This window comes from Etheostoma spectabile, chromosome 3 (genome assembly GCF_008692095.1).
Source record: "Etheostoma spectabile isolate EspeVRDwgs_2016 chromosome 3, UIUC_Espe_1.0, whole genome shotgun sequence".
Taxonomy (NCBI): Eukaryota; Metazoa; Chordata; class Actinopteri; order Perciformes; family Percidae; genus Etheostoma; species Etheostoma spectabile.
In genome coordinates, this window is record NC_045735.1 from 27,705,592 (window position 1) to 27,718,191 (window position 12,600).

Sequence of the window (12,600 nt, forward strand, 5' to 3'; positions counted from 1 at the left end):
GCTTTGTCTCTCTCCCCCCCCCCCCCCCCCCCCCCCCCCCCCCCCAAACAAGGCCACATTCAATTCAAGTGACACAATGCACAAGCCAAGTCATGAGACTCATTCACTATCTAAACATCTAATCTCCTGCTCCATTGTCACCAACACAATGAACACCCAAGGTTGGCCTCTAGAAACAAACACTTGAGGCAAAAATGTTTTCCGCTCAGTATTTACCTTCATACACAAAGGCGAAGAAATTACTGTGAACGTGGAAATGTTAATGTTTATGATAAGCCGGTGGCTGGTACCATCAAAAACTAAATTTAAAGGCCGTGAAGTGGCTCAGAATAGAGCTTTTGATCCTCGCTGCCGTGTCCTGTTTTGTTAAATAGAAGCAATTCTATTATCAGAGACGTGGCTTGGTCGCCTGGAGGGATCAGCGTGATAACCATTTCACAGACAGATCACCAACATGCTTAACAAGATAACAGGGTTATCAGTTCCAGCTCAAGATAATAATTTACAATATACACTATACACACACGGAACAAGGATTAACAATTAACGGATGGTGGAGAATAAATGCTTCACACCTGATGTGTGTGTGTCTGACACAAGGGCCAGTACAACAACTAAGTCTTTTACAGATGTGGAGATTGGTCTGGAAATGTTAATTACACATGGTGACAATATCTCCTACAAGAGGAAGCAAGTTAATATGCAATATTAGGCATAGAAATAAGGCTATAGAAAGGCCTCTCTGTTGAAAGGGTGTCAATTGCTAATGGCCCATCAGGCTTTCCTTTATTGTGACATTGCTTATTTGCCAACATTAAAGATGGTGTTAGGGCTGAAATTCTTAGTCGACTTAGGCTGAATCTCATTTCTCTATCTTACCCCTACCCCTTACCCTCGTTTTTGCGTTTTCACGCGGGATTTTGTCGACTAATAGATTAGTTGTTTTAATTGACAGACTTGTAAAACCGAGTTTGTCCACAAAGAATTATGCTGGTCCATCACTGGCAGCCCACTCACTGACATCTCAATTGTGCATGAATAGGTCCTGAACGTGTGTGCGTACAACACACACACACACCCACACACACACACACACACCACACACACACACACACACACACACACACACACACCACACACCACACACACACACACACACACACCACACACACACACACACACACACACACACACACACACACACACACACACACACACACCAAACCACACACAACACACACACACACCACACACCACAAGGGCTGTGTGCAACAGAGTGTAAATTGTAGTGTCCCCACTGGGGATCGATAAACAGTATAAATTATTAGTATTATTATTCATAAATTAAGCCTACACCAGTAGCCTGCAAAATAAAAGCACAAGTAGAAAATAAAAGCACAAGTAGCCATATAGTGTTTTCCCTAGATTAATACCCCAGATGTTTCTCTCAACTGAACTGATTGACCAGCAGCGGAGGGCCTCTGGAGAGACAGAACTGCCTCTTCAAAAACTAATAGCACATTTATGCTGACAGAGCAATTTCATTACCAAAAGAGACACTGCATGCATGTTGTACCCTTGCCCTAGTTTCTGCCACTAATGTATTACAATTAGATTTGAATCACAGAGCTAGGCATCCAATATCCTAGAAGATAAATCCCTAGCGATCTGTGCAACCCCCACTGCCCCCCCAAAAAAATAATTGTTTAGCAACATGTAAGTGCTACTTTGAAGGCATTTCCCACATCCTAGAAGAATGATTATGTATACGGTTTCTCAAGTAGCTCTTACTAATGTTTTATCCAGATGGTTGCATCTGGAAAATACCTTTAAAAAAAAAAAGAATTAGTAGGCTACATGTTGTTTAACAACCTTCTGGTTTTTTTTGGAATTCTCAGAGATTTATCTTCGCTCAGCTCTGAGACTTCCAAGTGATAACAACATTGGAGGCAAGCACTGAAAGAATAACGTTGCCCTAGATTTAAAACCGAAACCATGAAAATAAACTAAAAAATTAATGTTATAGCTAGTAGGGCTGTGCAATGAATCTATTTTTTTCTAATGACCACAGAAACAATGTAATCCAGAAAGAAGAAAAAAATTGCTTTAGCAAATTAAATTTGGCAAGTAAACGCTTATTTTGTCTTGTGTTCTGAATTAAAAAAAAAAAAAAGTTGAAACGGGAGAATGATTAAGGGAAATTTCACAGCTGAAGATGTTTTCACTCTTGAATAAGTTCAATAAATGCAACATGTTTTCAAAAGTCAATGAGTAAATCGTGTTAAATATTTGTGAATTTCAATATTGACTATAATGTTTGTGATTATGATTTTTTCTATTATCAAGCAACCCTAGAACCTAGTCCTGAGTGATGAATTGATCAAACACAAGTTGAAGGCCAAAAATATTGGTCTGTCTTGGTTTTTAATAGTAAAAAATATTTCCCATTTGCTACAGCATTACAATCTGCATGTTTGATCATATGAATATTGTATCACTAGTAATGATGGCCAAAGACAGATTTTGAAAACCAGTGGCTCGCCTCTGGAAAGTGATGATTCACTTTGACCTCTGGTTACATCAGTCACTCCGGAAACAAGTGCTAGTTTGCTAGATTAACGTTAATTACATCCTAATAGCTGACATAACAATTTAGGGAAGCATTCTTCAGGGTTTACCAGATTTGACGATGTCTAACGTTACACCTGATGTCGCTTGTCTAATGTAAGTTCCCATAATGAGCTACAGATAAAGCTTTGTCGTGAGGCGTAGCTACATAATGTACATTGAGCCTGACGTTTTCCCTGTATTGACTGTAAATAAAAAGGCAGGTGACATGGTTTAACCGTGAAGACGTGTGTATGTGTGTATGTGTGTGTGTGTGTGTGTGTGAGCCGATTTACACCGGCCTGGTTACTGAAGCCCAGCTGCGTTTTTCAGGTTCAGGCCTTGTGATAGCTGACTGGTGACACACTCCAGTTGACACACATATAGTCAACTAATTATGATGTCCCTTTGGTGTAATTGTATGTCTTCAGGTGAGATTCACCACGAACACCACTCTCTCGGACAGGATTTCTCAGCACATGATCGTTAACGGCAGGAGGGGGGCCGTTTTAAAACCAACCGGCACTGACAACGTCACTGAGGCTCGTGTAACGATCGACAACACGTTTAAATGTTAACGGTCCCACATTCAACGCTCAAACAAATAAAACTGCCCCTGTTTCCTAGACGTTTAAAGTAAATATAATTATAAGAGTGTCATTCATTTTTACCTCGCCGTTGCTCTCGATAGCTTTAGCTGCTGCGCTCTCCTGCGTCGCCATCTTTCCTTGTCTCTATCGCGCACACACCACACTGCTGCCTGGGAAACTGCGCTCCGTCTCGCGAGAGGACAGTTTGTAGCGTCATTGCGCTGACGTGCGTTTTCAAGGGTGTTCTCATAGACTGTAAATTGAATATATTATATTATGTTATATTCTTTTATATTAGTTTGTATTATTTTATATATTATATTATATTATATTATAATTAATATTAACAGTCTATAGGAGTGATGTAAGTGATTTTTGTTACCTTTATTTCTTAAAAAAGACAACTTGCATTTTCAAGGGAGTTCACCAGTAAACACATTTCAAGTACACAATAGGTACAAAAGTGAACAAATAAGAAAAGGAAATTAAAATTAAAAAAATATTTTAAATCAATGTCAAAGTTTAGCTAGGGATAGACAAAGAGCTACATAAAAAGTCTTAAAGCAACACTAGATAACTTTGGTAACTTAAAATAATGTTTCCAAAATCGTTAAACGGCAGGATAAACAACATCGGGTAGCGGATATGTAGTTCCAATGAGACATAATGGGACATTTCCGCTTTCAGCCTATAGGGGAACCAAAGCGGGAAAATGTACATAGTGTTGCTTTAACACAGTGCAAGCTGTTATGGATTAATATTATTGCAGCCAATCAATTCACACTCCTCTAAACTAAAAGCTATCAAAACTGTAAGAGCTTGTAGCCTACTGCTGATGACTACTGTAAGATGCGTTTTGTGACAGGGCGGATGAAACGGCATAAAACACTGTGATTGGTCATGCACCTTCGCATGTGCAACTTTATAAAATCAAAACAAATACATTGAAGTATTTTTATTTGATGCTGCTGGGGGGGAAATGCAAATCTGCTGCTTTTCAGAGGCTCATACCTCATCTTTACACAACACCATATACGTACGTACATACAACCTCAACCTCAGCTCATCAACGAATCAACGAATTACAACACTAAATGCTGCCTACATGTTAATTTACCAGTAATATTGCTCCATCAAGATCACATTTAGAAAAGGGTCATTCTGCATGAGTAGTTTTTGATATTTGAAGTATACTTTGCTGATGATACTTTTGAATGAATATTCTGTGTACTGCATGTAGTCACTAACAGACGCCTGTACAGTTGTCTTGAACGCAATGTGTCCAGGCACTGTTTACTGTCTTTTAGGTTTTTTTTTTTTCAAAGAAGGCATTCAAACCTGTTCTCATTGATTTCTTGGGAAAGAAACAAGGATTTTTTTACCTTCAAGATGTTTTGCATGCTTGCACTAAACATTGACGGCATACTGATTCTTTATTATATTATTTGCCTCAGAGGTCATGAGAGTCTTTAAAACACAAGACTATTGTAAATCCAAAGATCTATTTTTTTTAGTGTTAGTTTCAGGCCAAGAGTAAAAGGTTTATCATTTTTTTTGTCGATTAATCTGTTGATAATTTTCTCAATTATTATTTATTGGTTTATAAAATGTAAAAATTGTGCGAAATGTCAATCAGTGTTTTCCAAAATCCCAGGAAGACGTCCTTGTTTTGTCCGCAACTCAAAGATATTTAGTTTCCTGTCATAGAGGACTGACTAGAAAATATACAGATTTAAAAACTGTAATCGGAGAATATTTACGTTTATTTCTTAGAATATTATTTAAACCAATTATCAAAAATAGTTGGCGATTAATTTAATAGCTGACAAATAATCGATTTGTCTTTGCAGCTCTAGTGTCAGATTACGTGTACATGACAAATCAACTCAATCTGATACACTGCTGTACTGGCAAATCATTTTAATTATTATTATGCTTTATCCTTCGCCACATAGTAACACCAGCACCTCAGATGAACAGAGTTTAAAAAAAAAAAAAAAAAAGAAAAGAGAACATTACATTTTTGTATGTGTGGTAATGAAAAGAAACCACAAAAAATAATGAATTTACATTTCTTCTGTAAACATCAGTTGATGAAAAAAATTGTTACCAGTACTGGACCAGTAATATAAACCAAAGCACAAATAAGGCGGATTATTCATGTGTTGTGGTGATTTTAATAGAGAGAGGCAGTTAACTGGAGAGTGAACATTTTATCTTTTGCTGTTCCTTGCGTTTTCAAATATTACAATGGCCAACCTGGTATCTAATCAAATATCGTAAGCAGATTGTACTACAGATGGGAAACATAAACAAGTATGTTTCAGAATTTAACATCTCCCATAAATGATTATTACTTAAGCCACCCAACTGAACAGAAAACTGTTTATAGAATAAACAAATATAAATTGGTGAAGTCATAAAAGTGCTAAGAGATTGTACTTAAACTCCATGAAATCTAATGTGTCATGCTTATATAGAACTGATCTTTAACTTTAGGTTCAAATTAAAATTGAAAGTTATCCAAGTGCACACAATTTAAGAGGAATTCAGTCACAGAAAAATGAAAGGGAATTCAACATAACCACTTGTAAAACCTAAAAATGGGGTTTTACTTACAAACAAACCTGAAATTTAAGGAATTTAAAGTTGTTTAGAGAGGAAATATGTACCCTTGCATTCTTTTACACTCATATCAGTGTACACCTATGTTGCTCTAAACAGCTTTGTTGCACTATGGACTGTTGAGGCTACTGCTGTTCTTTCCTCATCAACTGTGAATTTCTTAACTGTCACTCCTGAGTGAAATATGGTGGAATGTGTTTGACTATCAAGCACTGATTTTAATCAATGATTGGAAAGCATTTCTCCAGCTTACCGTAAATGAAGATATGTATGTCATGTTAGTCTGGAATACAAGGTACACTCCTGCTTTTTAATTTAGTGTCAAAGTATTTTTGGAGGGGTCTTTTTGTTGACCACTATCTCAGCAATGTACAGTCTCCAAAACATGCTCAGACTACAGTTAACTAAAAGAGTTACATACAATCATCTTGGTACAAACTGATACAAACTAAATGAGAAACGTTATCTGAAACTGTCATTGCAGACTTTTCAATTTATAGATTTAGACTCCCATGTTGAGAAGGCTTGGCAGAAACAAGTACTACTAAAGCACGCAAATTAAATTGAACAGAAGGGCATGGCGTGAAGGACAACATACTAACTTCTATTATGCTGCCTTACATGCAACCAAACCCCTCCTTTATCTAACCGTATTGGTGTGACTATTCTGTACTATTATCATCTTATCCAGCACAGCGAGAGATTTCCTACCTGACATCCACCTCTACCAGGTTGGGCCAACATTAGTGAGAGAGAACTTGAACCTAAAAGACCTTTAGACACAGCTCTTTGGATCATGCCCTCCAGAGAAGCACAAAAACAGAAATTCCATTTATTACAGTGACAATGACTTTCCTTCATCTCTGGTTAATGAATGGATACGGATGACTCTCAAATTTCTGGGCAGAAAAACTGTACCCCACTTTGTCCCTTTCCAGTCCTACATCTCGTCTAAACCGTAATCCTCCTCAGGAAAGTCTCCAACAGTCACACTCAGGGGCTTCACAAATCCACCGTATTTGTTCTCACATTCAAAGTATTGCTTCCCGTCAACACTGTGGGAACACAATTGAAAAAAAGGAAGGGTCAAATGCAAAATCAAAGTCACAATCAACATTGTGCATAGCTATTAAAAATGATGATAGTGCTCTTACATTCCATTATGCTTTCCCAGGGGCTCATCGTACTTCACGCCCACCCAGTGGCCTGGCTTGAAATGTGTTGTACCTGCAAAAAAACGTAACAACATTCTTTACACCAGTGTCCTGTGCTATAAAGCAAGTTCAACAAAACCAGGATATCTTTTCGTTATCTGGCTTTACTAACCCTAACATCCGGATAATGCTAGGCAGTCCCTCGACTGGTGGTTACTCAATAAATCAACCCAGGGGTTTCCCAATCTAACAATTGTCATGTTTCCATCTAATTGTCAAGGAAATATTAAGCAAACTTTTAAAGTGTCACAAAAAAAGATAAAATAAGAAAAAGAAAAGGTGAATTAGAAGCGTCTCCATCGACTGGTTTAGAGAGAATAAACTAGACTACGTTGACGTTCCGCATGGTTGTAGATTGCCAAACGGCTTGCTAAATCAGAAAGATGCAGCTGAGCTGGACTGGCCCTGGGCAAGCCAGCCTTCTTTAAACTTCTTTTTTGATCTTCTTCATTCCCTTCGTAGAATTTCTTTTTTTACTTCAAAGATAGGCTACCTAAGTAATAATTAACCTTAATAAAGGTGAAGTAAATTCCTGTATTAAATTTGTGATCACCTGGCTAAAGATTGCTATTTCTTTCTATGTACCTTGCTGACACAACCACTAAGCTTTATGCAAATTACTGCATAATGATGTCACACATATGCAAATGTCCATACGTATGCATATGCATCTGTGTAAGAAAAGGAGAGAAATACATATTCACACTGAGCTGTCAATGGAAATACAGTGCTGCAACACGTGTCTATTCATTTTTAAGGACTATTCTACAATACTGGGGGAAAAAAATTCAGACTATGTGAAAATATACTGTGATATCTAGGCTTGGTTGAATACTTGATTCTGGCCCATCTTCTGGGCTCGTTTTTGGACCTCATACTGCTGATCAGCGAATCACAAAGTGAGAGAGTGCAAACAGAGCATTAGTTAGCTCCATGTTAGCTCACTTGCTGGGGTAACCTGGTTTCTGCCAAAGAGTCGTACTCATTAGCGGTAAAGCTAACTGTACAACCAATAAGTGTGTAGCCTCAGTATGAGTCGCCATGTATTAAGCCGTGTAATAAGTGGGACAATATAGTGCAACCTCTACATTAACCCTAACACATATACTGTTAGCGTCTGTGCTTCAAATTATACCATGATTCAAAATTTGAGTCCATACCGCCCAGCCATAAGTGAGACACGGTGAAACTTGAGGAAGCATCTATTCACATCAGATGAAATGAAATGTGATGGATTTCCTCTTCAGCAACCAGTGTTTAAAATTAACCTTTTGTCCACCAGCCGAACGGCTAGTAAATGTTCAAATTTTACAAGCCACCCATTTTGATTACAAATGGTTTTTTTGGCTGATGAATTAAGAAAATGTATCAGCCATTTGCAAATTTCGCAAGCATTTGGCTTGAAGATGGTGCAACAAATCCAGCATTAAGTCTCCTAAAACTCTGTGGCAATACTGTATCGATGCATGGATGCCAATTATTTTGTGGAGAAACTCAATTTACAGGACTTGTTAATTAAATAATCCACCAATCGATTAGTCGACAAAATCGTATGAGTGTTGTTCGACTAAGAATTTCTTTATTCGAGGACAGTCCTACTAAGCAAATTCACACTTACCAACATACATGACTGTGGCAAGCTTTGGGGGTTGCCCAGTGACCTGCACTTTACATCTGCTGCCAACAGAAATGGCATTAGCAGCAGCCTTATGTTTCTCCTCCCGAGCGGCAATCTCAGCTTTCTTCTTGGCCACTTCTTCCTCATTGAATTGACCCAGACGTTGTTTCTTCTTGAAGGACCTGGCTGACTCTGAAGGAAAGGGAGTTGCATTGTTCTAAACATAGAATACTTCAAAATAGACTGAATGCTGTAGAACATTGTAAATCAAATACGATTTGATGATTCCTTTACAACATTTGTCAATGGTTAGCATACAAATTAATCATTCTAAATTAGAATTGCTCTGGTGGCAAATTACGGGTGTATTTCTTTTTTTACTAAGACTGCAACTAAAATCAATTTTCTTTATTGATTGCGTTACCAACTATCTAGATCACCTGATTGATAGTCAATGGTTCATTATCAGTGGATTGACTTAATTATCAACTAATTAATTCAGTAAATTGTATTAATTGTGTAGCTACAGTAAATGTTATGCTCTTCTGCTGCAATAGCCAGATTAGGTCATGCAAATGGGGAAAATGTATTGAATGTTTCTTAATTCAAAAAGCAAAGAAAAGTTTATGGTATCAAAATAGCAAATTTGAAAGAAGCGTGGCTATGTTAGACCCTTAGCATACCTGTTCTCTTATCATAGTCTTCATCAGGAAGTTGAAACTTCTCCACTTTGGAAACATCCGTGAACTCGCTCATCTGACCACTTCTATCAGTAACCTGTAATTCAGGATGAGACTCAGATATTTAAAAAAAGACCACACCAGTACTATCCATTTTTAGCCAATACTTGCATGTCACTTAAGCTTCACACAAGCAAATTAACTATGACACTTTAATTGTCTTTTTATTTTTGTCAACATTACATTATTATTGAATACTAATGCAGTGTTAAGCTGTTTTAGAAACACACACTTGTTGGTGACTCATTAGTACAACCAAGTGTAAAGGATAATTATTTCATTGACCACTACTTACATAGCAGGGTTATTATTTTAAAACCAGTTTGCAAATCTTTATTTCCAAACTTTGAAAAATAAAACAATTTTTAAGCACACCTCAAGGAAACACGTCATTTTTACAAAATGTATTATGTGAGACAGCATGTTATCTTATTACAGAATCGTTTTTGGAACAAAGACCGATCTGAAAACCTGTTTCTACCTGTATGTTACTACAATATGACAGAAATCTGGGCCAATATATTAAAGAGCTTCCAAAGAAAACAGCTACATACATGTATTCTGCAGTCATCATCCACAGGATAGGAACCCAGCAAAGCTTCATTGTCGTCCATTTTCTGCATGAACTTATCAGAGACACTGAACAACTCCAGGTCAATGCAGGAGGGAGATGCGCCCAGAATCATCTCCAATTTCCCCTAATGACAATACAAACAAAATAGAACGTGTAAAGCCAGGGGAGTGGCTATTGGGCTATAGCCACTTATTCTTTACTGCCACAATAGTTCATATGGATATGAATTACAAGCGTGTGACACACAGTGTTATATACTGATAATGTTTACCAAAACCTAATGTTGTTTTCTCGTCATATTATAATTTTAAAATGCTTAATTTTTGTATTATAATCTCAAAACCTCTCTTTTCCCAGGACTCCCTAAATTACTTGATATGACAACAATAAACACTAATGCCACTATAAAGTTTATTGTGTAGGTCAGGTCTAGGAACACCCACCAACAGACTGTGCAACAGTAGAAAAGGTGTGCACTTTAGAAATGCACAATGTAGTACGTTCTGATAAACTGAGTCTCACCTTCAGTACTGCTATGGTAATCGCTCTATCGAACCTGCGCTGCACCTCAAAGGAGGAGATGGAGCTGGTTAGGCGCACATTCACAGTAGGATTGGTAACAACGACCACTCCGCCGTCCATGATGATGGTTGGATGGTCGAATACTGGACAAACAACTGGACAAACAATGTGACATATTAGCAAATACAACATCTAATATAACAGTTAAACAAAAAATACTGTAAATAGGTAATTCCTAGTGTCCTAGTGTCCTAGTGTCCTAGTGTCCAAATATGAATACATGTAGGTACATGTATTCATATTTGGAACCATGCAAGCTAGCTAGCTAGCTAGCTAGCTAAGTAACCGTTGTTTGAGGCAGTTTTCCATAAATGCCTCTATGATGAAAGGGCCAGCTAATGTCAAGTTATCAATGCCTAACGGTCCACAAGGAGGAACGCAATAACGCATAGCGAATAACACATTGTTCTGTGAAATCGCGTCCTAGTAAAATAATAATAGCAATGTAACTTGGTAAATAAACATGTTTTTCTCTCATGTTTACACACTGTATCAACTGTGATCATTTAAGTTTCATTCCACATGTTCGTATTTTAGCTAGCGTTACGTTAGTTTAGATGAGCTAACGTTAGCCACAGACTGCGTCAACGCTAGCTGTTTGGTTGACTAGCAACAACAGAGTCAAGTTGGATACACTAAGCACCTTCGTCTAGACGGCAAGGTTGTAATAGTTACTTACAAATACGTGTAATTCCTAGTGATGTTACGTCTGAAGCAGATTAACGTTAGTCGACACGGTTGCCAGCTTCCACAGCACAACAAGTATCGCAGCAACTGACGTTTGGATGCCTCGCCTCTTTTTCTTCTTCGTCTTCCTCGTCTTCTTCTTCTTCGGAATTAATGACAGTTTGCAAGTTAATGTTGCACTACTGCCATCGTGTGGAGTAAATCAACTCCTACAGGAATGAGTGATTTTGATTTCCCTCATCAGTCCCTCCCATAGACAGTGAAAGAAAGGGTCCCTCTGCTCTCAGTAGGAAGCTGACCAAGCTTCTATGGCCTTGTCCACTTTCACCTCACTACAGTATGTTTTTTATTCCTGCTTTCCAAAATCATTTCATTTCTTCCAACATGACCTTTCTCTCTGATTTTCCTGGAACTAACAAGAAGATCTGGTAGAACTAACCAACCCTACAGTTTATGGTAAATTAACCTCAGATCACAACAAATGTCCCTAATCCATCATAGGATTATCATTAAACACATCAAACACAATTAAGTAAAATCTACTGAACCAACAGAGCCGTATTTATAAAAAAAATATATATAAACATATAAATATATATAAACACCGTATTTCCTTTTTATAACTGATGTGTGCGGTTTAGTTGCTGTGGCCCATTCTCAGCCTGCTCACTGTTACTTGCTCTTTCCATTTTGTTCTCCTATAGGCATAGGCTACTCCTTTCTGGACTGAGTGTAAATGTCTCTATTTTATTGCGTAATCCCAACGCTGTTGCCACTGTTGCATTACTTTTCTCCACGTGCTTTTCTCGCTGATTTTGAACAAATTTGACTGGCTCTTTTTCTAACCTGTTTGTTCTCTTATTTGAAGTAGCCTATTCAGATCCTTTAGGTCAAATGACATACAGATCTGTTACAATCTGTTACAAGTAAAAGTCATGCATTGACTTGATGTTATAAGGCCTTTAGATTGTTTTGGTAGTTTAAAAATGTATAATAAAACATCGTATTTTAAACTAAATGTGTTTTGTGTGCAAAAAATCTTAATTTGTAAATTAACTAGAAGGCTAACTAAAGCGGTCAGATAAAGAGATACAGTTCAGTTTCTCTCTGCAATGTAGTGGAGTGGAAGTAGAAGATAGCATGAAAAGAAAAGACTCAAGTAAAGTCCAATAACCTTACATTTGTAGGTTACTTAGTTAGCCTACATTCCACCACTGCCCATGGCACTCACCTCACTACCCCGACAGGTCACGGATTTCTAACGCTAATGCTTTCTAATGTTTGTTGGAAGCTTTATTGATCAACATAACAACGCTGAATGTAATACCACGTAGGCCTAGCCTATACTGTACCCTGATTAACT

The 12,600-nt window shown here is 37.6% G+C and overlaps 2 protein-coding genes across 3 annotated transcripts in view; both read right to left on the reverse strand.

Annotated features, from left to right (window-relative positions):
* The window catches only part of clptm1 (CLPTM1 regulator of GABA type A receptor forward trafficking), a 28,843-nt gene extending 25,433 nt beyond the window's left edge, over positions 1–3,410 (reverse strand). For both annotated transcript variants that reach the window (XM_032507971.1, XM_032507974.1), the window contains exon 1: positions 3,279–3,410. In XM_032507971.1, coding sequence (XP_032363862.1) covers positions 3,279–3,329 — 51 coding nt within the window. In that variant the 5' untranslated portion in view covers positions 3,330–3,410. The remainder of the gene's footprint in view (positions 1–3,278) is intronic.
* A 1,690-nt stretch (positions 3,411–5,100) lies between these two features.
* On the reverse strand, positions 5,101–11,487 carry tbcb (tubulin folding cofactor B). The gene is made up of 7 exons (XM_032508101.1): positions 11,230–11,487; positions 10,491–10,645; positions 9,949–10,092; positions 9,338–9,431; positions 8,655–8,846; positions 6,977–7,049; positions 5,101–6,877 (listed from the first exon to the last, which is right to left on the reverse strand). The coding sequence occupies exons 2-7, from the start codon at positions 10,608–10,610 to the stop codon at positions 6,763–6,765; spliced, it is 738 nt and encodes a 245-aa protein (XP_032363992.1). The 5' UTR covers positions 10,611–10,645; positions 11,230–11,487; the 3' UTR covers positions 5,101–6,762.
* Positions 11,488–12,600: the final 1,113 nt, after the last annotated feature.